The sequence below is a fragment of the Anser brachyrhynchus genome, assembly GCF_964034855.1.
Source record: "Anser brachyrhynchus genome assembly, chromosome: 1".
NCBI lineage: Eukaryota > Metazoa > Chordata > Aves > Anseriformes > Anatidae > Anser > Anser brachyrhynchus.
The window spans coordinates 26546824-26574418 of NC_137694.1; the positions used below are offsets into that span (position 1 = coordinate 26546824).

General features: G+C 48.5%; 1 protein-coding gene across 2 annotated transcripts in view; it reads right to left on the minus strand.

Moving 5' to 3' along the window:
- Positions 1-11088: 11088 nt before the first annotated feature.
- The window catches only part of LOC308194648 (uncharacterized protein), a 33257-nt gene continuing 16750 nt past the window's right edge, over positions 11089-27595 (minus strand). The window contains exons 4-19 of one of the 2 annotated variants that reach the window (XM_080590796.1): positions 25840-25954; positions 25424-25597; positions 25229-25335; positions 24628-24750; positions 23995-24143; positions 23782-23843; positions 22741-22893; positions 22069-22241; positions 21774-21867; positions 21079-21156; positions 20717-20826; positions 20139-20280; positions 15109-15291; positions 12528-12766; positions 12024-12094; positions 11089-11348 (exon numbers count right to left, since the gene is read on the minus strand). In XM_080590796.1, coding sequence (XP_080446922.1) covers positions 12040-12094; positions 12528-12766; positions 15109-15291; positions 20139-20280; positions 20717-20826; positions 21079-21156; positions 21774-21867; positions 22069-22241; positions 22741-22893; positions 23782-23843; positions 23995-24143; positions 24628-24750; positions 25229-25335; positions 25424-25597; positions 25840-25954 — 1957 coding nt within the window. In that variant the 3' untranslated portion in view covers positions 11089-11348; positions 12024-12039. Of the gene's footprint in view, positions 11349-12023; positions 12095-12527; positions 12767-15108; positions 15292-17075; positions 17259-20138; positions 20281-20716; positions 20827-21078; positions 21157-21773; positions 21868-22068; positions 22242-22740; positions 22894-23781; positions 23844-23994; positions 24144-24627; positions 24751-25228; positions 25336-25423; positions 25598-25839; positions 25955-27595 lie in introns of those variants that run through there. The other variant, XM_080590797.1, reaches the window with a different exon arrangement.

Genomic DNA, 27595 nt, shown 5'->3' on the forward strand with positions numbered 1-27595 from the left:
TGAGAGGATCTGCGCAGGCGCAGGACACAAAAAAACTGATTAGCATGAGAAGCGAGAGTAGGCGGGGTTAGATAATGAATATGTATAGACGTTAATAAAATATTAATCACTGTGATGTATAAATTTGGGACGGCTTTTCACTTCGGGATGCACGATAGGCGGAAAGATCCCCCGTGCATCCGGCGCCGTCAATAAAGAATAAATCACTTAAAGAAATTGGATTTATGATCTTTGAATCAATCTGGCACCCCAGATGGGACTTCTTCTCTGTCGGACCGCAGGACCCGCTGGGAACAGGACTCCCTAGGGTACCCCCGGGATTTCCCGGAGGGACTCCTCGACTCAACGGATCACTGCGGAGGCAGACACGGACCCCATCATTGTAAGTGATTATATTCTTTATTTTGGTTTATTTGGTTGACCGGTCAATTGGGGTCGTCTGTAAGTCGGAAAGTAAAAGTTTTCTGCAGGACGGCATTTGGTTTTTTGGAAAGCACTCAGTTGCTGTTGGGAAACAAATAACCTTTGCATGCGAGGTTAGTATTACGTTGTGTTTACATGTGGAACTTGACCTTGGCTATTGTCTTTGGGATTTTGATTATACTCTTTATAACGTTACTAGGATCTTGGTGTTATTGTGGAAAGCTGCCGGCTTGTATTGTGTAACAAGAAACATTCTGAACTGTAACATGGGGGGGCAGCAGAGTAGTGGGATTCCGAAGAAAAGCCCGTTGGGATGTATCTTGAGTCATTGGAAAAAATATAGGGGGATCCCCCGGTAGAACTGAAAATAAGAAAACGTTGATAAAATATTGTACTCAATGGTGGCCACTTTATAAGTTGGATTGTGAGGGAAATGGCCACTGAATGGAACCTTAAATTATAATACTTTACTACAGTTAATGTTGTTTCTAAGGAGAGAAGGAAAGTGGGATGAGGTGTCATACGCAGATATGTTTTTCACTTTGAGAAACCACCCGGAATGGCAGAAGGAGTGTGGAATTAACTTAGCCCCACAGGATCCTTTGATCCTGGCAATAGAAAAGGATATGAAGAAGGAAGGGGCAGGAAAAATGAAAAGATGTTGTTCAGCGTGCAGTATCGGGCAGAGATGTTTGAAATTGAATGAGTCAGAGGAGAGAATGGAGGATTATGTCCTCCCGCCCCAGATAATAGAACGAGGCGTGGGGGCGAGCTCAGGAAACGGCAGAATAGATAAGAAAAATGAGAGTTGGGGGAATGGAGACTTTACCCCGATCACGGCTCGAACCCGAAGTAAGGTCGGGCCCGTTATTCAAGCCCCGTTACGACAGGCTATGGGGGCTAACGGACCAGCTCGGATAAAAGTACCTTTCACAACTGCTGAGTTAGATTCATGGAAGGAAGCTGTGAAAGGATACCGGGATGATCCAGAATCAGTGGCCCGGAGGTTTGAGCTGATTGGAAAGAATTTAGATCCCGATTGGAAAGATATAGAGATAATGCTGGCAGCATTATCGGAAACGGAAAAGCAACTGGTAATTAAGAATGCACAAACTCAAGTACAGACCCAGGTAACGTCAGGAGTTTTACCTGGAACTGTGGAGGTATATGTGCCCAGAGTGGACCCAAACTGGGACTATAATGATGAGGGTGATTATAGGTTATTAAAAAGATATCAGGAATGGATTAGGATCGCCTTGGAAAGTGCGATACCAAAGTCTGTAAACTGGTCTAGGTTATATACCATAAAACAGGGGCAAACTGAGACCCCGTCAGAATTTCTCGATTGACTAAGGACAGCAATGCAAAAATTTACAACGATAGACCCCTCTTCTGAGGAAGGTAAAGTCCAGCTAGTATCATTGTTCTTGGGTCAGTCTGCGGACGATATAAGGCGGAAGCTTCAGAAAATGAAAGAGCCGGATGTGAGAGATTTAGAAAGGCTGGTGGAAGAGGCATGGAGGGTATTTAGGAATCGAGAAGGGAATGAGAAACAAAGGCTGGGTAGGGCTATTGCTGCGGCAACTGTTGCAGCCTTACAGAGGCAAGAAGAACCTTTTCGGGGAAAAGGAAGAGGGAATGGGATAAGGGGAAGGTCAGTAAAGCCTCCCCTGAGACCGAATCAGTGTGCATATTGTAGGGAAGTGGGTCATTGGAAAAGGGAATGTCCGAAACAACGGGAGAAGAACAGGTTGATGGTAGCTAGTGTATCTCCCGACCAATGAAGTGGACCGGGGGATTCTACCCTAGCAGATCCGCTGGTTAAAATTAAGCTAGGGAAATCAGGACAGGAAGTGGAGTTTTTAATTGACACAGGAGCGACTTATTCTGTGTTAAACCAGAAATTGATACCAGAGGATGAGGATTTTGTGACGGTGATAGGAGCTACAGGCCAGCACGAGAAAGCCTTTTTCCTAAGGCCTTTAAAATATAAGTTAGGGAAACAGATGGGAATACATAGGTTTTTATATTTACCAGGATCCCCGAAGTCTTTGCTGGGGCGAGATTTACTAGAACAATTAGAAGCGGAAATTGTCTTTGAAAAAGGGAAGGTGGGGTTAAAGGTGAGAGAAGAAAAGCTGATAACCGCGCTAAGCTTAACGCTGATACAAGCAGACCCCATCGGTAAAGTACCTTCGGAGATTTTAGACCAAGTTTACCCAGGAGTCTGGGCTACTGACATCCCTGGGCGAGCCAAAAATGCAGCCCCAATAGTGGTGAGATTAAAGCCAGGGGAAAGGCCAGTTAAGATTAAGCAATATCCCCTAAGATTAGAAGACAGGAAAGGAATTAAGGGGATAGTGGATAAGTTTTTAAAACATGGACTGCTGGTTGAGTGTGAATCTGAATATAATACTCCTATACTACCAATTAAGAAGCCAGATGGGAAGAACTATAGATTAGTGCAGGATTTAAGAGCTATAAATAAGATCACTGAAGATATACACCCTGTGGTAGCCAACCCGTACACATTACTGACTAAATTAAAAGATAATTTAGTTTGGTTTACCGTACTGGATTTAAAAGATGCCCTCTTCTGCCTGACTTTAGCCCCAGAAAGTCAGAAGCTTTTTGCTTTTGAATGGGAAAATCCAGACTCAGGACGAAAGGCTCAATTGACCTGGACTGTATTGCCGCAGGGATTCAAAAACAGCCCCACGATTTTTGGGAATCAACTAGCAAAAGAGCTTGAGGTTTGGGAGGCCCCAAACACCGAAGGAGTTCTGCTGCAATACGTTGATGACCTTTTGATAGCCACTGAGAATAGGAGCAGCTGCATGCAATGGACGATAAGTCTCCTTAATTTTCTGGGTTTGAATGGGTATCGAGTCTCTCAACAGAAGGCTCAGCTGATTCAGTCACATGTAACTTACTTGGGGTTTGAGATTTCAGGGGGACAAAGGGAGTTAGGAACAGAACGGAAAGAAACTGTCTGCCGTACCCCAGAACCACAGACCATTAAGGAATTACGAACTTTTCTAGGGATGACAGGTTGGTGCCGTCTATGGATTAATAATTATGGACTAATTGTAAAACCCCTATATGACCTCATCAAGAATAACCAATCAAAATTGGTCTGGACGGGGGAAGCACGGGCTGCCTTTAAGAAGCTTAAATTGGAGTTAATGCGAGCACCAGCTTTGGGTCTACCGGACTTGTCCAAACCCTTTTGGTTGTACTCCTATGAGAGACAAGGGATGGCTCTGGGGGTGCTGGCACAGAAGCTGGGCCCCTACAGGAGAGCTGTGGCCTACTTCTCTAAACAACTGGATGAAGTAAGTAAAGGTTGGCCGGGTTGCCTTCGAGCGGTGGCCGCTGTCATCATGAATATACAGGAGGCTCGGAAGTTCACTATGGGACAGAAGATAACCGTGCTGGTATCACACACTGTCTCGGCAGTCTTGGAGCAGAAAGGGGCACACTGGTTATCCCCTCAAAGATTTTTAAAATACCAAGCAATACTGGTGGAGCAAGATGACGTAGAAATTGTGGTTACTAACATTGTGAACCCAGCTTCTTTCCTTAGTAACGCTCCTGACGAGCCAGTGGTCCACGATTGTATCGAAACTATGGAAACTGTGTATTCTAGCCGACCAGATCTCAAGGAGGAGCCCTTGGAAGACGCGGACGAATCATGGTATATTGATGGAAGCAGCTTTGTGAAACAAGGACAACGCAAAGCAGGGTATGCGGTGACGACCACTCAACAGGTAATTGAGTCGAAACCATTACCCCCTGGGACGTCTGCTCAGAAAGCAGAAATAATTGCCCTTACGCGGGCATTGGAACTAGCAGCAGGAAAGAAAGTAAATATCTGGACAGACTCTAAGTATGCATTTGGTGTGGTGCATGCACATGGGGCTATCTGGAAGGAACGAGGATTATTAACGGCCCAAGGAAAACAAATAAAATATGCTGAGGAGATTTTGAAGTTGTTGGAAGCGGTAAAGCACCCAGAGAAGGTGGCTGTTATACATTGCCGGGGACACCAAAAAGGAACCGCTGACTTCGAGGTAGGGAACCGATTGGCTGACCAAGAAGCAAAAAGGGTGGCCGGATTGGCTGAGGCAGAAGCGCTCACTTTAATACCAGACGGTAAAATACAAACTTTAGGTGAAGGACAGGAACCTAGGTACACACAGGAAGATCAAAAGTTAATTGGGGACCTGGGAGGAAAAGCAAGGAGTGATGGATGGGTATACCTGAAAGATAATAGGGTTGTACTACCCTCTAATTTAATATGGCCTATGGTCATGGCAGAACATAATAAGACTCATTGGGGAGCAGACACCTTATATAAAAATCTGAGTCGAGTCTTGGTGGGAAGAAATCTGTATACTACGGTAAAACAAGTAACCCAGCAATGCAGTATTTGTTTGCATCATAACCCTAATACAGAAAATAGGGTAAAGTTCGGAATAATCAGTAAAGGAAACTATCCAGGACAACAATGGCAGATAGATTTTTCAGAACTGCCAAGAAAAGGGGGGTATCGATACTTGTTGGTTTTGACAGATACTTTTTCCGGGTGGCCAGAGGCTTTTCCCTGTCGAACCAACAAGGCAAGAGAAGTGGTTAAGGTTTTACTGAATGAGATAATACCGCGTTTCGGAATTCCGGCAGCAATGTCCTCGGATAGAGGCTCTCATTTTTGTGCGCAAATAGTTCAAGAAGTAAGTAAGGTCTTAGGGGTAGACTGGCAACTCCATACCCCTTACAGACCACAGGCAAGCGGACAAGTGGAAAAGATGAATCATCTAATCAAACAACAAATAGCCAAAATAGGACAAGAGACTAATTTATCATGGCCTCAGTCTCTCCCTTTGGCTTTACTTAGAATTAGAGTAAAACCACGGACAAAGGAAAATCTAAGCCCTTTTGAAATATTATACGGAAGACCCTATCAGTTTTTGTTCAGCGGGGAGGACCTGACGCAACTGGGGTCGGGATACTTGGGTAATTATTTAATAGGACTCCAAAAACAGTTGGATCAAATATCTAAAGTTGTCTCAGGAACCAGGGCTAGAGGGCTGGACCAACCAATCCACCCCTTTAAACCTGGGGATTATGTGTATGTAAAAGCATTTGCAGGTCGCCCTTTGGAAGAAAAGTGGACGGGACCATACCAGGTGCTGCTGACAACACATACCGCCATCAAGATTAAGGAGCAAACGGCCTGGATCCGTTATTCGAGAGTGAAGAAAGCTCCAAAAGCCCCCTGGAAAGTAACGCTGGGTGACGGTGAACTGAAACTAAAGTTCAGTCAAGCGAAATGAAGACACTATGGTCAGGAGTATTTAGTAATGTAGTTAGCAGAAATTTAGCTAACAGAATTGTTTTATTTCTGTGGCTTATAGTTGTAATTGTGATTCAAGAATTGGAAGGTGCTTCTATGATGATAGAGAATGGTGGGTGGCCTTGGTCTGAAGCCGTAACCACGGAGGATAAGAGCATTAATGGAAAGTTAGCTGTTGTGGTTATTTGGCGAACAAATGGTGATCATTTACATGCATTATCAGAATGGCAAAATTTAGGGGAAGGGTAGGGTGGATACACCAAAGAACTGTAGGGGACGAAATTGAAATAGGGTGCCGAATGATTAATGGAACAGCCCACGAGAAAGCAACGGGGATTTTAGTAAAACCGACTTCCAAAAGTGGCCAACAAGAAGGTTGTATCCGCCCAGGTAAATTAGATTGTTAGTATAATTTTATATTAACACAGACTGTAGCAGTTAACTGTTTTTGGACTAATAATGGTCAAAAGCTCGAGATCAAGGAAGGCAAGAGCCTCATGATAAATTTTCTGTATAAGATTAGTAAGGATAACATTTCATGGGGCTTTGAGGAAATATGGAATAAGTTAACTTCATGGTTACCCAACTTTCAATAGTTAGAACAAGTTTTTACTGATCTGGTTATGTTATTGGTAGTAGGAATATTTGTATGTATGTCACTGCGATACTGCTAATGATAAGGGCATGCAATGCAAAAGAATTTGCATGGGGAAAAGAAAAGGGGGGATTGATTAGGGAAGCTGAGGCGATTCCAGATAAGAAAGGGTTAAGAATGAAACTATTAAAGGAGAACAGAACATTAGGTGTAGGGCAGGAAGCAGATGTATGGACAATGTATCTCAAAATAGGACATACGGGCAATATATCTCGAACAAGACATTGGAATCCAAGATAAGAAAATAATGAGCAGAAGATTCGAAGAAAAAACAGTCCTTGCGGTTAGGAAGAAAGCTAATTCAGCAGAATCCTGACCAAGGGTGAAAAGTACACTGTGAGGAAGACTTATGGCCTTCCTCTCTGAGACCACCGACCACAGCTCGACGACCCCTGCCCAAGACCACTGAGAGGATCTGCGCAGGCGCAGGACACAAAAAAACTGATTAGCATGAGAAGCGAGAGTAGGCGGGGTTAGATAATGAATATGTATAGGCGTTAATAAAATATTAATCACTGTGATGTATAAATTTGGGACGGCTTTTCACTTCGGGATGCACGATAGGCGGAAAGATCCCCCGTGCATCCGGCGCCGTCAATAAAGAATAAATCACTTAAAGAAATTGGATTTATGATCTTTGAATCACTACTCACAACTTACACTTTCTTACTGCAAGGTTTCGCCACTCTTCCCTACCTATTACTGAAGAAGATCCCCCAACCCCCTCTCCTTACACTGTGACATGCTCATTAAGCTCATCAGCGGCCCCACAATTAACCCCCTCCGCACGCCGCTGCCGCAGCAGCCGTTGAGCGGAGCCCCCGCGGCGCTATCACAAAATGGAGGCGGCCGCGGCCGGGCTGCGCATGCGGAGAGCCGCCCCGCGGCGGGCGGGCAGGGCGCGGAGCCGGGGGAAGCGCCGCCGGTTGCCTGTCCCTAAATGCCGCCCCCCCACCTCGGCATGAAGAAGATTTTCAGCTTCGGGAGGAAGAGGAAGGGGCAGCCGCCGCCTCCCGGCGGCGGACAGGTCCCCCCTGACATCCAGCTCCTGCGGGGCCATTCTTCACTTGTGCTGCCACAGTGCTGTCGCTGGGTTGGTGACAGCGGCTGAAGGTGTCCTCGTGCTCCAGACCGTCTGGGTGCAGAGGGCCCTCCCCGAATTTGCCAGAGGAATGGCAGAAGATCTCTTCCTATAGGAGTATTGGGTTTACATAGCAAGGTTTTATTTGCAGGGCGCTGCAGGGGTAGCCTCTGTGAGAAGAGTCCAGAAGATGCCCATGTTAGATAAGGGCCAGATTCCGTTGGCTCCAAAGGGACCTGATGCTGGCCAGAGATGAGCCAAAAATTGCTGTTTGTGCATCTGTGAAAGCATATTTAAGAAAGGGAAGACAAACAAACAAACAAAACTGTGGAACAACATCAGCTGGGAGAGGGAGGAGTGAGAACCAGCCCTACAGACACCAAGCTCAGTGGACAAGGAGGGAAGGAGGTGCTCCAGGTGCCAGAGCTGAAGTTCCCCTGTGGCCTATGGAGAGGCCCCCGATGGAGCAGGCTGTTCCCCTGCAGCCCATGGGTCCCACATGGAGCAGATCTCCACGCTGCAGCCCGTGGAGGAGCCCCCGGTGGAGCAGGTGGATGTGGCCTGGAGGAGGCTGCGGCCCATGGAGAGCCCCCGCAGGAGCAGGCCCCGGGCCGGAGCTGCAGCCCGTGGAGAGGAGCCCACGCAGGAGCAGGGGTTCTCAGGGGAGCTGCCGCCCGTGTGGGACTCGTGCTGGAGCAGTTTGCTCCTGACGGACGGACCCCATGGTACGGAGCCATGTGGGAGCAGTTCTTGAAGAGTTGCTGCCTGTGGGCAGCAGTCCTGCTCAGTTCTGGAAGGATGGCATCTCATGGGAGGGACCCCACGTGGAGCTGGGGCAGAGAGTGACCGTGAAGGAGCGGTGGAGACAAAGCATCAGGGACTTGGTTCATGGAAGAAGACTATAACTCAACACAAATAAGTTATAAAGTAGGCATGTGGTTTATTTTGGCGCCGGTCACATGCAGGATAGCCCCCAAAGGCACGCGCACCTTAACGCGGCAACTTGCTTTGGTTATATGCAGTAAAAAGTTACATATGCATGAAGTTTCCCAATACGCTTATGCGTATGCCTAACCTATCCCCGCTTTGTATTAAAATTAGCTCCAAGAAGTCATTTCCATAAACTCCTCCCATCTGCGCCTGCGCAGTGCCTTCTGGTGGTGGTCGTCGGGGGGTCGTGGGAATGAAGTCCGATAACTCCTCTTCATCACCACTAGTTGACCCCGTGCCTTTGTACAGACTCAGCTGCCCCTTGGCTCTTGTCCAAACCACAAGGTCGGTCTCAGCTGGTTTTTGAGACAGGTTCCCCATTTTTGTCAGGAAACATCTTCTGTGAGGGGCCCCAAGACTCCTTGTTTCGATTAATTTGCACAGCAGTAAGCAAAGACACGCAGCAATATCTATTTTAAAGCAATTAAGCAAGCCCCCTTTCTTTCATTCCTGGCTTTAATAATTACAATTGTTTTATTTAGAAATCATTAATACGATCAAGCAAGCCCCCGATCTTCTATCCCTGGCTTCAGTCCCCCCTTTCTAGAAGATTAGTAAATTCTTTTACTCGCAGCAAAGATTCCCAACTTGGTACTGATCACTTAATGCCATACCATGGACGTGCAACAAAGAAGTCAGCATGGCTATGCGGTATAACATTCTCCAGTTCCAGAGTAGTATAATTACATACAATACAAGACTCATACCAACTAAGGTCAATATGACTACGATCGGGTGACACAATGTATTGAGAATGCCATTTGCCGTTGGTGACCACCCGAAGATTGTGTCCCACCAGTGATGACCAGCACCTTGTTTATATTGTATTGTTAGACTTGATCAACTGGTGGGATACCACTGGTGCCAAATATAAAAATCACACCCGACAATTCTAACAAAGTTACAGATACAAAAGTTAGAATGATTTTTGCTAGGGAGAGTAATATTCTCCTTATCTACTTCTGCAAAAGCACAAGCAGTTCTTAAACACACACAGCCTTGACCAATATATAAGCACAGTCTTTTGACTAGTATTTGGATGAATTTCAAAGTGGAAAACACCTTGCTCAGTGTCAAGACATACGTCCTGAGCGTCAATTGTGTTGCTTTCACAGATAAATCCTTTAATCATTAATCATTAACATGATTAAGCAAGCCCCCATTCTTCTATCCCTGGCTTCAGACTGACCGCAGCCCCCATTCCCCCGTGCTGCTCAGGGGGAGGAGGTGGAAGAGGGTGGGTGGGACGAAGTTGGCTTTGGTTTCTTTCCTTTGTTTCTCACTTCTCTGGCTTGTTACTAAGTAACAGCCAATAGATTTTACTAATTTCCATACTCTGAGTTTGTTTTGCCCTTCACAATAGCTGTTGAGTGAACTCCCTGTTCTTGTCTCAACCCTTGAGCCCTTTTCATCGTATTTTCTCTCCCTTTTCCCTTTGAGGAGTGGGAGTGAGTGAGCGGTTGTGATGGAGCTCAGCTGCCCACCTGAGTAAAACCACCACAGAGGTGTGTCCCACAGTCACTCCACAGGCAAACAAGGGGTCTTGCGAAGTAACTCCTTCACAGGGAATGAGAACTTCCCCCTGCCCCCTTCTTTTGCTCCCTCCATAGAGGTTTGCAGTCCAAGGCAGTCGCGTGCTGTTGCGGAGAGTGGATCGCGGCGGGCAGGCGATTTTCCGCATCGAGGCCGCTGGAGGCAGTCAAGGGAGCCGCAAGGACCCAGCAAGTTGACTCCACGCCTCAAGACTTCCTCCAACAAGAAGGAAAGAAGGGTAATGGTTGTAGGCGACTCCCTTCTGAAGGGAACAGAGGGCCCCATATGTCAGCTCGACCCTACCCGTAGGGAAGTCTGCAGCCTACCTGGGGCTCGGGTCAAGGACATTACCAGGAAACTTCCTGACCTCGTTAGCCCCCCTCCGATTATTACCCATTAGTGGGAATTCAGGGTGGCAGTGATGAAATTGCTGAGAGAAGCCTGGAGACTATTAAAAGGGACTTCAGGGGATTGGGGCAATTGCTGGATGGAGTGGGTGCGCAGGTGGTGTTTTCCTCTGCCTTCAGCCCTCCCTGAATTTGCCAGATGAGTGGCAGAAGATCTCTTTATATGGGGGAGCCCGGGTCTTCTTCCCAGGAGAACACCTTGCTCAGAGGATGCTGGTTTGAAGCCTACAAATCATTTCCCCTGCATTCAGAAATCTGGCCGCAGCATTAAAGCTCTCTGCCAGCCTCATGGACAGTGTGGTTGAGGTCCCCCGCTTGTCGTGGGCTATCCCTTTTGCAAGGGAACCATTTCCAGCCACAAGAGGCAAATGACACCTCTGTCTTTGTGTATTCTCCCTTTTTCCATCCCAAGCCCTTGTCCCTAGTTCACCCAGGAGTTTCCCTTGGTACTGTGTAACTCACAGGACACATCTGCAAGAGGGTTGGTCTGCTTCCCACAACGGAAAAAATACATTTGATGTTCACAGGATGCTCCTGGTCAGTAAGAGAGACGAGCAGAAGGAATCAGAGGGAACAGTCACATGGGCATGGGAGAGGAGAAGCAAAGTCCGTAAGGGAGAAGGGAACAGACAAAGACCCACACTACGTGACATGGTTTATTAAATGCCAAGGCGGGCGACAGAACTTGGAATTAAAGGCAGGCTGTTATCTGCACAGAACCGCTGCGTTCTTGCCAGCGTGGTGGGGGCAATGGCTGCTTTTGCTCACGGCCTGGAAACTGCCCGAATTACGGGGCAGAAGGCAAGTGTTGGCAGTCATCTTCCATCTTGGTAGAACTATGGCTTGTTTTCTGGACTGGGACTTTGTCTGCTCCGCCTTCATCTGATCAGTAATGATATCCAGCTGTGAAAACAGGGAAACACACAATAAGAAGAAAATGCACAAGGCAGGAACACCTTTTCACCTCCAATTACCAGTATTCCAGAAGTTAGTGAAGGAAATACCACAGGCTACACACAGAACGTTGTGAGGGAACCTGCAAATGACTCTTGCTCATCAGTGTTAGACTCTAGTCCTCTGCAGCCCTCTTCATCCTCAAGTGTCCCTACTCTCTAAGCATTCAAACTGGGCATTCTTTGGAACACTACTCCTAAAATACAGCTTCCGCATTCACCTTGAAAACGTTGAAAAGGATCTGCCTTTGAAAAGGCAAACATCTTCTTGCTGCAACCAGGCCCTAACGCAGCCTTCAGTGCGGCATGTCTTTGTCTGGTGCCTGTTCTCCTATTACCATTTGTACGGTTATTTTGTCTATTCTCCCTTTCTTTCCCTTCACTCTTTCCCTTACGGCTTTGCAGAAGAAGAAGGGCACTCTGTATTTTGCACACCCCGCAATGACCAGAGGTCTTCAGCCCGCCCCCATACAGTTGTGTACTCTTCTGATGCTTAGCAGTTGTTTTAGCATAAAGAAGGTGTGTTTTGGAACCACAAAGGGATTCTAACTTGAGGCTCAGAAGCGTAAGCTTGCTCACAGATATGCTTTAAGAGGGGTTGAGAATAACATTTATGAATGCTGACCTTAGCCACGCAGGCTTCAGTGGTGCTTCTGGTGGAGCTGAGCTTTGACTTCAGCTAGTTTCTGACGAGTTCTGAAAAATTCAGAGAGATTGAATCAGCAGATTCAGAGATTCTGCTCTCTAGAAGGCCCATATTATTCAAGCATTCATGTTTGCAGACAGGACAATAGGACAGGCAATTTCGCTTCTCTGCCTTATATCGCAGAGAACGTTACAATGAGGAACACATTATCAGAGTGGCCAGAAGACCACATGTTAAGACGATGCCAACTTCAAAAATGCTTTTGTAATGCCACGACCAGTGATGGCACTGCGGGAACACTGAAGCATTATGAAGGCAGTTCTAAAAAAGAGGAAGGTTTGCAGAGGAGTCTTTTATCAATATGCCTTTTTAGGCATATTTACTGACATAATGCTGACCAGACAAAAAAAAGGGATGTTGGGAAGAAAACGTACAGGGAAAAAGCAGCATCTTGCTCTCACTCCAAAAAACGTCCAGACATACCTTTTGAGGTCCTTTTGTAGGCATCTTCTGAGGTTTACTTCCTCCAGATAGTAGTACCTGTAATTTTCCAGTCTTTCCTGCATGGACTCATATGGAAAAGTATGATCTTGTGGTGTCTTTTCCCTAACATCCTCCTCTTCAGAGTCAGCATCTCTGCTTCTGTGCTTTGGGCTCTTTCCCAGCGAAGTGCAAGGAGGGGATCTTGTCAGTTCTTGCACGTCTGGAGAGGCTGCCTGTGTCTGAAGCAGATAATGAAATTTCCATCACCACAAAGAAGAAGAGAACCATCCCCCCATCAGTCACACATACCCAGTTTCAAGGGCCCAGCCTCACTAAGGGGAGGCCACTTGCCTCCTCACTACCACCAGCAGTGAAGGCAGAAGCTGGAAACTCCCACAGGTCAACCATTCATTTTAGTCTGGAAGAGAAAGTAAGCCTTTTCCAAAGGCTCCATACACAATTCACAGGGACTTCTGTGCCTGTGGAGAACAACGCCTCACAGAAAGAATGAGGGGCAAGACCCCAAATACAAACATCACCTGCGACTTCTGGTCCGAGCACTTGTTCCTTGTCAGGCTCTTTCTTATCTCTGTCTCATGCTGTTGCTTTTGCCTGTGACCCACCTTGTAAGTCTTCAGAAGAGCTTTGATGCATGCCACCTCTTCTTGCAGCTGGCCATTGCTCTTCTCCATTTTTTCCTGAGACCCACGCAGAGCAGACAGCTCTTCTTGCAGGTCGCAATTTTGTGCTTCTAGCTGCCTGCATTTTCCAGACTCCATCTCCAGCTGCTGCGAAAGTTCATTGAGCTGTGGAGAGCAATGCATAAAGGGGTAGGGCGTCAAGATGGTCTTTGTCACCTTCTGACTCGGTATTAAAAGCAAAGTAAAGGCAGGCTCGTCTTTTAAGAGAAGAACAGCTTTAAGATCTTTGCTGACAGGATTCCCCAAGTTTCCATCCTTCCTCGGTTCTTTTGCTAGGGACGCTCTTCCCCAAACTGCTCCTCTGCTCATGGGACATCAAACACACCTCTACCCAGACACCAGAAAGAATGCCTATTGTGTGTGGGGGGAAGCGCTGCAGTGCAGAACGGACTAGGCACGAGCAACAAATACTCTTCCTGCCCTTACTCTGAAAGCTTTGGAAACAGTGCCTCAGGAGGCCACTTTGACAGAACTGCTGGAGGAAGGCATTTTCTCTCTAGGTCAAAGCTGATGTTTGGTTGCAAGGATACGGAGGATATAGCAGATGTCCCATTAAGTCCCAAAGGCCAGCTGCGATGCTGTCTTACTCTTCTCCCCCAGAAATACACCTTTTCTATACCTTCTAAAAATACACTCGGGAGGTTCCTGCCTTTTATAAATAGATAGAAAACGAACAAACAAAAATCCCTCAAAACAAACACAAACAAAAAATAAAAACAAACAAAAACCCGGAAACTTAATCTTCATTTTACACTGCCTAAACACAATGCCATTCCCTGTCATTTAAGAGAACTCTTCTAATGGCAGTGAAGCCACGAGAATGCTACGAGCCTTTGGACTAAGAATGAGCCACCACAAGGGCACTTGACTCCTTCTACAATACCTTCTAAAGCACACGTGTGCCTTAGCAGCACCTCTCAGTAACCAGGGGAAATCTAGATCAAGGGTCCCATGCACCTGAACAAGACACCCACGGCAGCTCAAAAGCACTTCTTGGACCTCTACTTCAGGGTGCCCATGGCTAGGGAAAGACGGGTTGAGACGGCTGCTGGTGAGCGGTAAGTTACAAAAGCATCACTGGCTCAACTCCTAAGACAGGGCTCTCGAAGTGATCTTGGGCAAAGCCAACTTCAGACAGGTGGAGTTCCACCTGCCAGACCCGGAAAATGCTGTGGACCTGTGCCATGGCCTGTGAAGCCACTGAGCCCGCCATCCTTGCTGTGACTCTCAGCTCGTCCTTCCTCCACAGAGCAGCCTGCCCTCAGTGTGCCCTTGCAGATACTGCTCTGCACGTTCATTTTGACCCACAATGACAACTGCTCTGCGTTCACCTGCTATGTATGACAACAGAAGGAGCATCAAGGAGAGAACAGACAACTCACAATACAAGAAGGACCATAGAAAAGAACAACAGAGGTATGGACATGAATAGACAAAAAAAGAAATCACAAAAGCGTGCAGAATCCAGAGCTCACCTTTACCTTTCGCATAGCCAGTTTCAAGGGCCCAGCCTCACTCAGGGGAGGCCACTTGCCTCCTCACTACCACCAGCAGTGAAGGCAGAAGCCGGAAACTTCCACAGGTCAACCATTCATTTTAGTCTGGAGGACACCAGTTCTCAGCACTCTGTTCTTACTTCAGAGTCAGTGCTAAGACACTTCTGTCTCTGTAAGACAGTCCTCTGCTTGTAAGCCTTTTCCAAAGGCTCCATACACAATTCACAGGGACTTCTGTGCCTGTGGAGAACAACGCCTCACAGAAAGAATGAGGGGCCAGACCCCAAATACAAACATCACCTGCGACTTCTGGTCCGAGCACTTGTTCCTTGTCAGGCTCTTTCTTATCTCTGTCTCATGCTGTTGCTTTTGCCTGTGACCCACCTTGTAAGTCTTCAGAAGAGCTTTGATGCATGCCACCTCTTCTTGCAGCTGGCCATTGCTCTTCTCCATTTTTTCCTGAGACCCACGCAGAGCAGACAGCTCTTCTTGCAGGTCGCAATTTTGTGCTTCTAGCTGCCTGCATTTTCCAGACTCCATCTCCAGCTGCTGCGAAAGTTCATTGAGCTGTGGAGAGCAATGCATAAAGGGGTAGGGCGTCAAGATGGTCTTTGTCACCTTCTGACTCGGTATTAAAAGCAAAGTAAAGGCAGGCTCGTCTTTTAAGAGAAGAACAGCTTTAAGATCTTTGCTGACAGGATTCCCCAAGTTTCCATCCTTCCTCGGTTCTTTTGCTAGGGACGCTCTTCCCCAAACTGCTCCTCTGCTCATGGGACATCAAACACACCTCTACCCAGACACCAGAAAGAATGCCTATTGTGTGTGGGGGGAAGCGCTGCAGTGCAGAACGGACTAGGCACGAGCAACAAATACTCTTCCTGCCCTTACTCTGAAAGCTTTGGAAACAGTGCCTCAGGAGGCCACTTTGACAGAACTGCTGGAGGAACGCATTTTCTCTCTAGGTCAAAGCTGATGTTTGGTTGCAAGGATACGGAGGATACGGAGGATATAGCAGATGTCCCATTAAGTCCCAAAGGCCAGCTGCGATGCTGTCTTACTCTTCTCCCCCAGAAATACACCTTTTCTATACCTTCTAAAAATACACTCGGGAGGTTCCTGCCTTTTATAAATAGATAGAAAACGAACAAACAAAAATCCCTCAAAACAAACACAAACGAATAATAAAAACAAACAAAAACCCGGAAACTTAATCTTCATTTTACACTGCCTAAACACAATGCCATTCCCTGTCATTTAAGAGAACTCTTCTAATGGCAGTGAAGCCACGAGAATGCTACGAGCCTTTGGACTAAGAATGAGCCACCACAAGGGCACTTGACTCCTTCTACAATACCTTCTAAAGCACACGTGTGCCTTAGCAGCACCTCTCAGTAACCAGGGGAAATCTAGATCAAGGGTTCCATGCACCTGAACAAGACACCCACGGCAGCTCAAAAGCACTTCTTGGACCTCTACTTCAGGGTGCCCATGGCTAGGGAAAGACGGGTTGAGACAGCTGCTGGTGAGCGGTAAGTTACAAAAGCATCACTGGCTCAACTCCTAAGACAGGGCTCTGGAAGTGATCTTGGGCAAAGCCAACTTCAGACAGGTGGAGTTCCACCTGCCAGACCCGGAAAATGCTGTGGACCTGTGCCATGGCCTGTGAAGCCACTGAGCCCGCCATCCTTGCTGTGACTCTCAGCTCGTCCTTCCTCCACAGAGCAGCCTGCCCTCAGTGTGCCCTTGCAGATACTGCTCTGCACGTTCATTTTGACCCACAATGACAACTGCTCTGCGTTCACCTGCTATGTATGACAACAGAAGGAGCATCAAGGAGAGAACAGACAACTCACAATACAAGAAGGACCATAGAAAAGAACAACAGAGGTATGGACATGAATAGACAAAAAAAGAAATCACAAAAGCGTGCAGAATCCAGAGCTCACCTTTACCTTTCGCATAGCCAGTTTCAAGGGCCCAGCCTCACTCAGGGGAGGCCACTTGCCTCCTCACTACCACCAGCAGTGAAGGCAGAAGCCGGAAACTCCCACAAGTCAACCATTCATTTTAGTCTGGAGGACACCAGTTCTCAGCACTCTGTTCTTACTTCAGAGTCAGTGCTAAGACACTTCTGTCTCTGTAAGACAGTCCTCTGCTTGTAAGCCTTTTCCAAAGGCTCCATACACAATTCACAGGGACTTCTGTGCCTGTGGAGAACAACGCCTCACAGAAAGAATGAGGGGCAAGACCCCAAATACAAACATCACCTACGACTTCTGGTCCGAGCACTTGTTCCTTGTCAGGCTCTTTCTTATCTCTGTCTCATGCTGTTGCTTTTGCCTGTGACCCACCTTGTAAGTCTTCAGAAGAGCTTTGATGCATGCCACCTCTTCTTGCAGCTGGCCATTGCTCTTCTTCATTTTTTCCTGAGACCCACGCAGAGCAGACAGCTCTTCTTGCAGGTCGCAATCTTGTGCTTCTAGCTGCCTGCGTTTTCCAGACTCCATCTCCAGCTGCTGCGAAAGTTCATTGAGCTGTGGAGAGCAATGCATAAAGGGGTAGGGCGTCAAGATGGTCTTTGTCACCTTCTGACTCGGTATTAAAAGCAAAGTAAAGGCAGGCTCGTCTTTTAAGAGAAGAACAGCTTTAAGATCTTTGCTGACAGGATTCCCCAAGTTTCCATCCTTCCTCGGTTCTTTTGCTAGGGACGCTCTTGCCCAAAATGCTCCTCTGCTCATGGGACATCAAACACACCTCTACCCAGACACCAGAAAGAATGCCTATTGTGTGTGGGGGGAAGCGCTGCAGTGCAGAATGGACTATGCACGAGCAACAAATACTCTTCCTGCCCTTACTCTGAAAGCTTTGGAAACAGTGCCTCAGGAGGCCACTTTGACAGAACTGCTGGAGGAACGCATTTTCTCCCTAGGTCAAAGCTGATGTTTGGTTGCAAGGATACGGAGGATATAGCAGATGTCCCATTAAGTCCCAAAGGCCAGCTGCGATGCTGTCTTACTCTTCTCCCCCAGAAACACACCTTTTCTATACCTTCTAAAAATACACTCGGGAGGTTCCTGCCTTTTATAAATAGATAGAAAACGAACAAACAAAAATCCCTCAAAACAAACACAAACAAAAAATAAAAACAAACAAAAACCCAGAAACTTAATCTTCATTTTACACTGCCTAAACACAATGCCATTCCCTGTCATTTAAGAGAACTCTTCTAATGGCAGTGAAGCCACGAGAATGCTACGAGCCTTTGGACTAAGAATGAGCCACCACAAGGGCACTTGACTCCTTCTACAATACCTTCTAAAGCACACGTGTGCCTTAGCAGCACCTCTCAGTAACCAGGGGAAATCTAGATCAAGGGTTCCATGCACCTGAACAAGACACCCACGGCAGCTCAAAAGCACTTCTTGGACCTCTACTTCAGGGTGCCCATGGCTAGGGAAAGACGGGTTGAGACAGCTGCTGGTGAGCGGTAAGTTACAAAAGCATCACTGGCTCAACTCCTAAGACAGGGCTCTCGAAGTGATCTTGGGCAAAGCCAACTTCAGACAGGTGGAGTTCCACCTGCCAGACCCGGAAAATGCTGTGGACCTGTGCCATGGCCTGTGAAGCCACTGAGCCCGCCATCCTTGCTGTGACTCTCAGCTCGTCCTTCCTCCACAGAGCAGCCTGCCCTCAGTGTGCCCTTGCAGATACTGCTCTGCACGTTCATTTTGACCCACAATGACAACTGCTCTGCGTTCACCTGCTATGTATGACAACAGAAGGAGCATCAAGGAGAGAACAGACAACTCACAATACAAGAAGGACCATAGAAAAGAACAACAGAGGTATGGACATGAATAGACAAAAAAAGAAATCACAAAAGCGTGCAGAATCCAGAGCTCACCTTTACCTTTCGCATAGCCAGTTTCAAGGGCCCAGCCTCACTCAGGGGAGGCCACTTGCCTCCTCACTACCACCAGCAGTGAAGGCAGAAGCCGGAAACTCCCACAGGTCAACCATTCATTTTAGTCTGGAGGACACCAGTTCTCAGCACTCTGTTCTTACTTCAGAGTCAGTGCTAAGACACTTCTGTCTCTGTAAGACAGTCCTCTGCTTGTAAGCCTTTTCCAAAGGCTCCATACACAATTCACAGGGACTTCTGTGCCTGTGGAGAACAACGCCTCACAGAAAGAATGAGGGGCCAGACCCCAAATACAAACATCACCTGCGACTTCTGGTCCGAGCACTTGTTCCTTGTCAGGCTCTTTCTTATCTCTGTCTCATGCTGTTGCTTTTGCCTGTGACCCACCTTGTAAGTCTTCAGAAGAGCTTTGATGCATGCCACCTCTTCTTGCAGCTGGCCATTGCTCTTCTTCATTTTCTCCTGAGACCCACGCAGAGCAGACAGCTCTTCTTGCAGGTCGCAATCTTGTGCTTCTAGCTGCCTGCATTTTCCAGACTCCATCTCCAGCTGCTGCGAAAGTTCATTGAGCTGTGGAGAGCAATGCATAAAGGGGTAGGGCGTCAAGATGGTCTTTGTCACCTTCTGACTCGGTATTAAAAGCAAAGTAAAGGCAGGCTCGTCTTTTAAGAGAAGAACAGCTTTAAGATCTTTGCTGACAGGATTCCCCAAGTTTCCATCCTTCCTCGGTTCTTTTGCTAGGGACGCTCTTGCCCAAAATGCTCCTCTGCTCATGGGACATCAAACACACCTCTACCCAGACACCAGAAAGAATGCCTATTGTGTGTGGGGGGAAGCGCTGCAGTGCAGAACGGACTAGGCACGAGCAACAAATACTCTTCCTGCCCTTACTCTGAAAGCTTTGGAAACAGTGCCTCAGGAGGCCACTTTGACAGAACTGCTGGAGGAACGCATTTTCTCCCTAGGTCAAAGCTGATGTTTGGTTGCAAGGATACGGAGGATATAGCAGATGTCCCATTAAGTCCCAAAGGCCAGCTGCGATGCTGTCTTACTCTTCTCCCCCAGAAATACACCTTTTCTATACCTTCTAAAAATACACTCGGGAGGTTCCTGCCTTTTATAAATAGATAGAAAACGAACAAACAAAAATCCCTCAAAACAAACACAAACGAATAATAAAAACAAACAAAAACCCGGAAACTTAATCTTCATTTTACACTGCCTAAACACAATGCCATTCCCTGTCATTTAAGAGAACTCTTCTAATGGCAGTGAAGCCACGAGAATGCTACGAGCCTTTGGACTAAGAATGAGCCACCACAAGGGCACTTGACTCCTTCTACAATACCTGCTATGTATGACAACAGAAGGAGCATGAAGGAGAGAACAGACGTCTCACAATACAAGAAGGAGCATAGAAAAGAACAACAGAGGTGTGAACATTAACAGACAAAAAAAGAAACCACAAAATCCTGCAGAATCTGGAGCTCACCTTTGCTGTTAATTTATCAGCTTCACTGGCCCCTTCAGAGCAGCTGCTCGTCATGTCTCTTGCAGTATTAATCATGAGCTTTCTTTCTCTGGCCTCAGATTCTCTTAGTTTCTGCAGAGCTCCGTTCAGAAGCCTCCTTAACCTGTGCAGCAAATTAGTCAAGAAAACAATGAGGTAGGAGGTGAAGGAACTACCAGCCTGTTTCACATTCTCAGACATAAACAGCATAGAGAAGGCTTGCTTCTTCTTTAACACGCTTGACAGACCAGGAGTTACTGAGAAAAACCAGCATTCCAGTGCCGCAGATCACTTGGAGGGTCCACCTTGCACCTGAACGGAGGAATAAATGGAGAAGGGACTTCCTGCCCTCCCAGGAGAATTGCAGGGCAACCTGCACTTGAAGTTCTTTTGGCAGCTCTGTAAAACCATAGGCACGTGTACAGAAGAGCCTTGTAAGACCTAGCGTGAGGCTTGAATTTGCTCACAGACAGTTACCCTCACCTATTTTTACATTCAGCCTCCATGAAGCTTGATTTCTACTCTATGGGATCTCTCTTTAAAGTGCTAACAAGCCATACCTGAGACATTCTCTCCGCAGTTCGCTGTTGCTTTTCATTTCCTGCTCGAGGCGCACTTCGACTGGGCATTTCAACTCGACCAGCTTCTCTTCTGTTCTCTGACACTGATGCTTTCAAAACAGAAACGATACATGGTAGAACCAGCACAGGGACAGCATCTACATGTGGTATGTGCAGATAGCCTAGGCAGAACTCGGTAGCAGTACTGGGGAAGCAGGAGTAGCAGGGCTTCCCCTTCCCTTGAACGTGCCCTGCCATAAAAGCAGGAGGGTTTCCCAGGGCTCCCCTGGTCTTTTCACCCACTACCTGCCCAACAGGTATTCAAAGACTAAAATAGTCATTCACAGAAAGCATTCCCATACCTGCTGGTGTGGATGCCCGTCTGCGGTTGTCTGTGCTGACTGAAAGGCAGTTACCAAGTCCTCCGGGTGATTACGAGCCTACAGAAGCACAAAAAGAAGCGAAAAGTCATGCTGCGTGCAACTTTCCTGCCTCACACCTCTCTGCCGCTCTTCCCCTCCTGCCAGTCTCAGTAGAGTACAGGGCTCATGTTCACCTCCCTCCTCCCCAGGCAGACAAGAAGAATCATTTGCTTCACAGAGGCCACAGATAAAAGCCCCTCCTTTACGCCAAGAGGAACTGCTTTATTAGCGACAGCGCGGCATGTCAGGTCGGGGCTGTGCAGCATTGTGCAAACTTGACTACCACCTCTCACGCAGGAGGTATATCTCAAGTGCAGCCTGCGATCTTCAATATCACCACTGGTCTAAAGCAGAAAATACCTAGACCAGTGCATTCCAGTGAACCCTTATTTTTCTAGTGCTAAGAACTTCCTGGTGCTGTAGGACTTGCCGTAGTATCATGGGAAAACTCTCAAAACCAGAAAGCTGGGGAACAGACTGGCAGGATTTTCAGAGCAGCTTACAGTCAGCACAGCTGGTCAAGAACTCAGCTCCCCTAAGCTTGGCAGAAAAATCTCATCTTACTTTGTCCCCACAGAACTACTTAGCTAGGCGCAGGAGCTCACAGGGAAGAGGGAAGTTTATCACTGACTTACTGAGGCAGAGGCTTGCTGGTGTCTCTGAAGGGCTTCAATCAGTCTGCTTTGTTGCTGGATTGTGGCTTCCAATCTGTCACTTCCAGCTTTGAGTCTGAAAGAGAAATACAGGCCTTATTGGGGAACTCCACAAGAGCACACAGTTGGAAAGAACAGTGTGCAAGAACATAAGCTAAAGCAAAGGCTTCTTTCCAAATCCTGGATTAACTTTCTGTGATGTGACGAGGCAATTCCCCTGCGTTCACAGAGTCCCAGAAAGCAGCGTCTCGCCCCTCTGTCTTACTACCCTGCCTACCCTTGCATGCGTTCTTCCAGCTTTTGGAGAGCTCCAGTTCCAAAGGATGGCTCCAGAAAGCCTTGCACTTTCTGGGAAGAAGCTGCTGCTTCTCTCTTCTTATCCTCCAGTACAGTCTCCAGGTATTTTACCCAGACCTCAGACTCAATACACGCTTGTTCCGATGCCTCCACCTGCAAAACCAAAGGAAGAATCAATCCATGGTGGTCAGCCTAGTCTTTAGGGAGGGAAATTGACTGCTTCCACTCTCAAACCCCCATGCATGTTACTTCACTGCATTTTGTACTAACCCCTCTCCTATAGCTCTGTAGATTTTCTACAGAATTTCCTGAACGCTGGCACAAAACTCAGCCTGCTTTGTCTGCGACTCTGGCACAGACACTGCCAATGCTGGTCCCAACACAGAGACATGAAAAAAAATTTACAACCGTTGTCAGAGCACACCCAAGTGGTGCCGCACCCTCTGTGTCTCAGAGCACACCCAAGTTTTGAGAAAGCGCAAACTGCTCTGGTCAAACCTACCCCCTGGAAGGTGCCTCCTAACGCACTGCTTTGTCCCTCCAGCTTGTGAAAAGCTCCCCAAAGGGCCCGTTGTGTTGGTCACCAGCAGAGAGGGGGAAGAGAAAGGACAACCACCCTTGGATTTATCGCTATAGTGCAGCCTTTCCATACCTTAGCTTTAACCATCTCCAATTCCTCTTGCAAGCGCTCTACGTCTTTCTCAGTGTCACTGAGCTGGCTCTCAGTAGCTTCAGGTGGGGCTTCTGACACGGACAGACTTTCAGGAGCACCAGGAAGCTCAAGCTGCAGCTGTCTGTCTTGATCCTAAAGAAATGGGGTTCCGTGAGCATGACAAAGTCAGTGAGAACATGGGAATATGAGCTGTGCTTTTACTCATTAGGTTCTACAACTAGGTCAGTCTTCTGACTGAAACAAAGGATTGGAAGTGCACCACCACCAGGCACAGCTGGGGACCTCTCTCCATCTTTCTTAGCCTCAACTATCAGCAGCTCTTTGTGAGGGTTTCTGTTTCTTAAAACAGAGGGAAGGCTTAACGTTTTTTCTCTTCTTGGAACATAGCCTGAGAGACTGGGCAGGGGCTTTCTACCTACGCAAAAAGGCGGGCAGTGGAGAATGGAATCTGCAGAACTATTGTTGCCTCCAATGGCATTTCAGCAGTTGTAAAGCAGAAGCCAGACTTCGTTCTGCCAGAGCTTAAGCATGGCCTGGAATCTCCCTGCTGCTTCTGAGAACATGCTCGCGGCCAAGGAATGCACGCTGAAAGCAGAGCTGCAAGCCCTCAATGCTATTCTCTGGTATCTCTTCGTTGTTGGCGTTAAGAATTGCCACATAAAGGTTACCGGAGCACTGGTGAAGTATGGTGAAAAGCAACAGTCCACTCCCGGCCAGCCCCTTTGAGAAGCTCAGAAGATTTTAAGCAGCAGGAATAATCTTTGCTGCTTCATTATGTAGAACATGCTTTCCCTAGACTGGAACTCTAACTGAAAGGCCAGCTGCAGTGAGACCCAGTTCTCCCAGCAGTTTCACCAACCCAGCGCAAACTGAACAGCTGGGCTGGAGCACAAGTAGTTCAAGGGCCCCAGTCACAAACAAGTGGCAGAGGCAGCAACAGAGGTAAGCGAGCCCAGAGGTAAACTTGCCCCAAAGTAAGCGAGCCAAATGGGAGCCCAGGGGGTCCTTCACAGAAAGTACCTTGCGATCCCAGGGCAATTCAGCCTCTTCCTCCTGCTCTGCTCCTACAGCTGGCAGGGCACCTACAAGGGATGGACGAAGCGAGACAGTGTGAGCATTCCTGGCACTCTGCTTTTCCCTGCCAGTCAAGCCCTGCCCCCAAATACGGGAAGCGGTCTGACATCAGGCCACATTAGTTGTCCTCATCAGCTCTTCCACACTTCAGGATCCTACCTTCTCCATCCAAAGCAAGTGTGGCCAGTGCAAAGCGCTCAGTCCTCGGAGAGCAGAATCTGCTGGGGACTGCTGTGTCTTGTGCAGCGCCAGCAGAAGCTTCTCCCGTCTTTTCACAGCGTGCATGTTCTACCAGTTTCTTGCAAAGGCTACGCGCAGATAGAGAGAACATACAGGCAGTCAGATCCAAAACATCCTTGCCTAGTATCCTTGCTCTTGCCTAGGACAGCAACTGACTTGGAACCAGTTCAGAACTGTCTGTGTGCGGTGTCAGTCTCCCCATGATGGTGGACCTGCTACACCACCAGGGATCTCTTTGAGGGTTTATCTAAAGGGACACTGGTAAGATCCCCACTGAAAGAAAAGGTGCCTCTTTCCTGGTCAGTGGAGCGGAACTGGGCTTAGCAACACAAGCGGGATTTCTAAGAAAGCCTTGTGGGTGGAAGTTCTCCTCTACTTCCAAATCCTCTCTTGACTTGGGAAGGTGATTTATGAGAAGACATCACCGAGCCCAGCTTCAAGAAAGGTCTGAAGATATCGTTAAGCCTTTGTGCATCTATCACAAAGGGTGACAAATCAGCACGGACACTCTGACAACTCAGCCGCTCTAACAGTGACGTACAAAACACTCACTCAGAATGTCCCGACCGGAGAGCATAATCCACAGCCGTATCGCAAGCAATGTTGGCACCGTAGGAAAGAAGTAGCTCTATTACATCCGTTTCCCCAGCAGAAGCGGCAAGCGTAAGAGCAGTCCTAAAGCATCCAAAAGGTGGTATGAAACATAGCAGCATTTGCAGGCTCTGTGTTGTTGTTATTCTAATCCCTGTTTCCTCCCCAAACAATTCCCTCCCCGATTCCTACAAGCACAGGGAAAGCAAAGCCACACACAGGGGAGTGCTGGAGGACTGAGGCTGGAAGGCACCTCCAGACAGCTCCTGGCCAGCCGCCTCCCCAGAGCAGACTCAGCCACGAGGCCAGAGCACGTTGCTCAAGGCTTCTTCCACTCTGCTCTTCAAAGCCTCATAGGATGGAGGCTGCTCAAACCCCTGGTGCCACCTGCTCCCCTGATTAACCTTCCTCATGCTGAGAGGGTTTCTCCTAAGCAGCTGTGGGAAGGCCTCTTGTTTCACTTGATGCCCATTGTCTCTTGGACAACACTGACTCTCCTTCTCCTGTTCATTCCAGTGACAATGCTAAGGAGAGCCACATGCACTTTGGAGCAATGCCTCACCTTCCAAAGAAATTTCGAGCACACACATTCGCTCCTTTTTGAAGAAGAAACTTTACCATCTCTTTATGATGGCTGGAGATGGCAAGAAGAAGCGGGGTATTTCTCTCCTGAAAGGATAAAGAATCCCCGTCAGAACAACCCAGACGAATTAAGTGCCTTTCCCAAAGAGCAGTGCTGCCCAGATTCAAAACTTACACAGTCCTTTGCTTCAAGGTGTGCACCATGCTCAACTAACATCTCTGCTACAGACGTGTTAGGAGCTGCGGCAGCCAGGTGAAGGGCAGACTTGCCTCTGTAACCTTCCAGGTTTGGGTCGGCACGGTGCTCTAGCAGAATCGCCACGCATTCTTCATGCTGGCTCTCCACTGCCTGCAAACAACACAAAGAAAAGGAAGGACTTGTGCCGTGTTTCACTCTGTCACAGCTACAGCAGCTTCCCAGTGCTGGAAGATAAGAGCGTCTTCCGAGATGAGCTAGTGTATGCCTATTACGTGCCGATTACAACTTTCATGTTTCTCTACAGGTCGGTGTGAAGAATGCGGCAAGACACTTGTCATTGGAAGCACAATTGATAAAGCCCCACTTAGAGCAGAGTAACGTGTTCCACATACCATCATGAGTGGCGATCTGCCAGTGTTGTCACAAAGGTTCAGCAGGCACTTCTCTTGCACCAGGAATCGAACAACGTCTGCATGGCCGTTCGCACAAGCAAGGTGCAGCGGTGTCCTAAAACCAAAATAAATTAGCTTTCCACAGGCAGGCAATGCCCCAAATCACTTCTGGCTGTGGAACACGCGCAGGGCCACAAGTCTCCACTTGCCAATGCCAAGCAGAACGTAAGCTTTGGAGGCTGTGGAACTCCATGAAGAGTGCGAAGTCAGTGTAAGTCTCCAAGTTTTTCCACAATCACTCGAGCGGCAGAAGGGCGGTGAATGCCCTGACGCTGATCACCCACAGGACAGGAGAGAACTGCTAATGCCCGAGCGGCTGCTAAACAACCCCACAGGGAGAGGACAGGGCAGTGGCGGTCGGCAGCACACCCTTCAAGCAGCGCTCGAGCCGCCCCAGCAATTCCAAGCAAAGCTGGATTTTTCCCCTCTGCCAGCTGAGAGGGAAAAGCCCTCTCAGTGATCAGCTCTTGAAGGGAATGACGACACGGGCTCCAAGATAGTCGAGAAATGGAGACCCTTTATTGTCCCAATGCCAGATCTTACATAGTTTTTCTGAGCCCCTCCACGCGCTGCACGTGGCTGGCAAACATAGTTACAGACTTCTGGTTGGTGCATTCCTTTTGATCACGCGTAGCCCTCTATAGGCCCGTCCAAGCCTAACAACTCCTCCTTAGTGGTTCCCACTTTCTCTTACTCTAGCCTGGTTACCACTCTATGCCTCTGAGTAACCTTCTTCTTAACCCGTCGCGCACTGCTGTATCAATCAGATCCAGTTTGTCACTGAACGGGTCACACCCATAAGCTCTGACCCAGGGTTCCAGAGGAGGCGGTGCCCTTGCTGCCGTGCTCCTGACTCTGCCCTGGGCTTCAGCCGTCTCTCTGCACGGGGCTGAAGGCTTTGCCAAGGGCTGGTAGGAGCATGTGCTCCCGACTATGTCCAGTGCCAGTGACTTCAGGGCGAGAGGCTGCCTGGCCGGACAATGCCCAGCCTCAGCCCTCCATCGCCTCAGCTCTTGCTGACACCTGCTGCAGAAGGAGGGTTGGTGCCAGAGCTGCGTACGCAGCGGCACCAGGCTGAAGCTCGCACGCCACGGGAGAGCGATCCCACCCCAAGCCTTTAAGCGCACCCCCCAGCCCCTCACCGCTTTGCCTGGTCTCGACGGTTTTTGCCTCGTTTCCTCAGCCACCAGTGCCGCCTCAGCCGGGCCAGGTCGCCACGGGCGGCCGCGCGGTGCAGCCCGTGCAGGCCCTCTTCTGGCAGCTGGTGGGCATCGCTGTCTCTGGACAGGGAAGTGCTGCTGGGCATCGGATGCTCCTGGCCCCGGTGGAGGAGCCCCAGGAGCCTCTGCATGCTGCAGCAAGGATGTGGGCACAAGCCCACCTGGGGCCACCAGAGCCCTGCGGGCCCTGCTTGGGTCCGACACGGACAGGCGCAGGGGCAGGGGAGCCGAGCCCCGAGCAGCGGCTGTGGCCTGGTGCTCCCAGGCAGGGCAGGGACGCACCGAGGCTCCCAGCCAGGGCAGCGCTGTTGCTCCCACAGCAGAGGCAACAGCACTGAGCACTCCTGCTGGCAGGGGTGCACATACACTGCGTCTCAGCGATGGTGGCACATTGTGTCACAATGGGCATCACCAGGGGCGTCACAAGTGTCCTCTTAAGTTGGAGGGCCACACCCCCCCACAGTCCAGCAGTGACT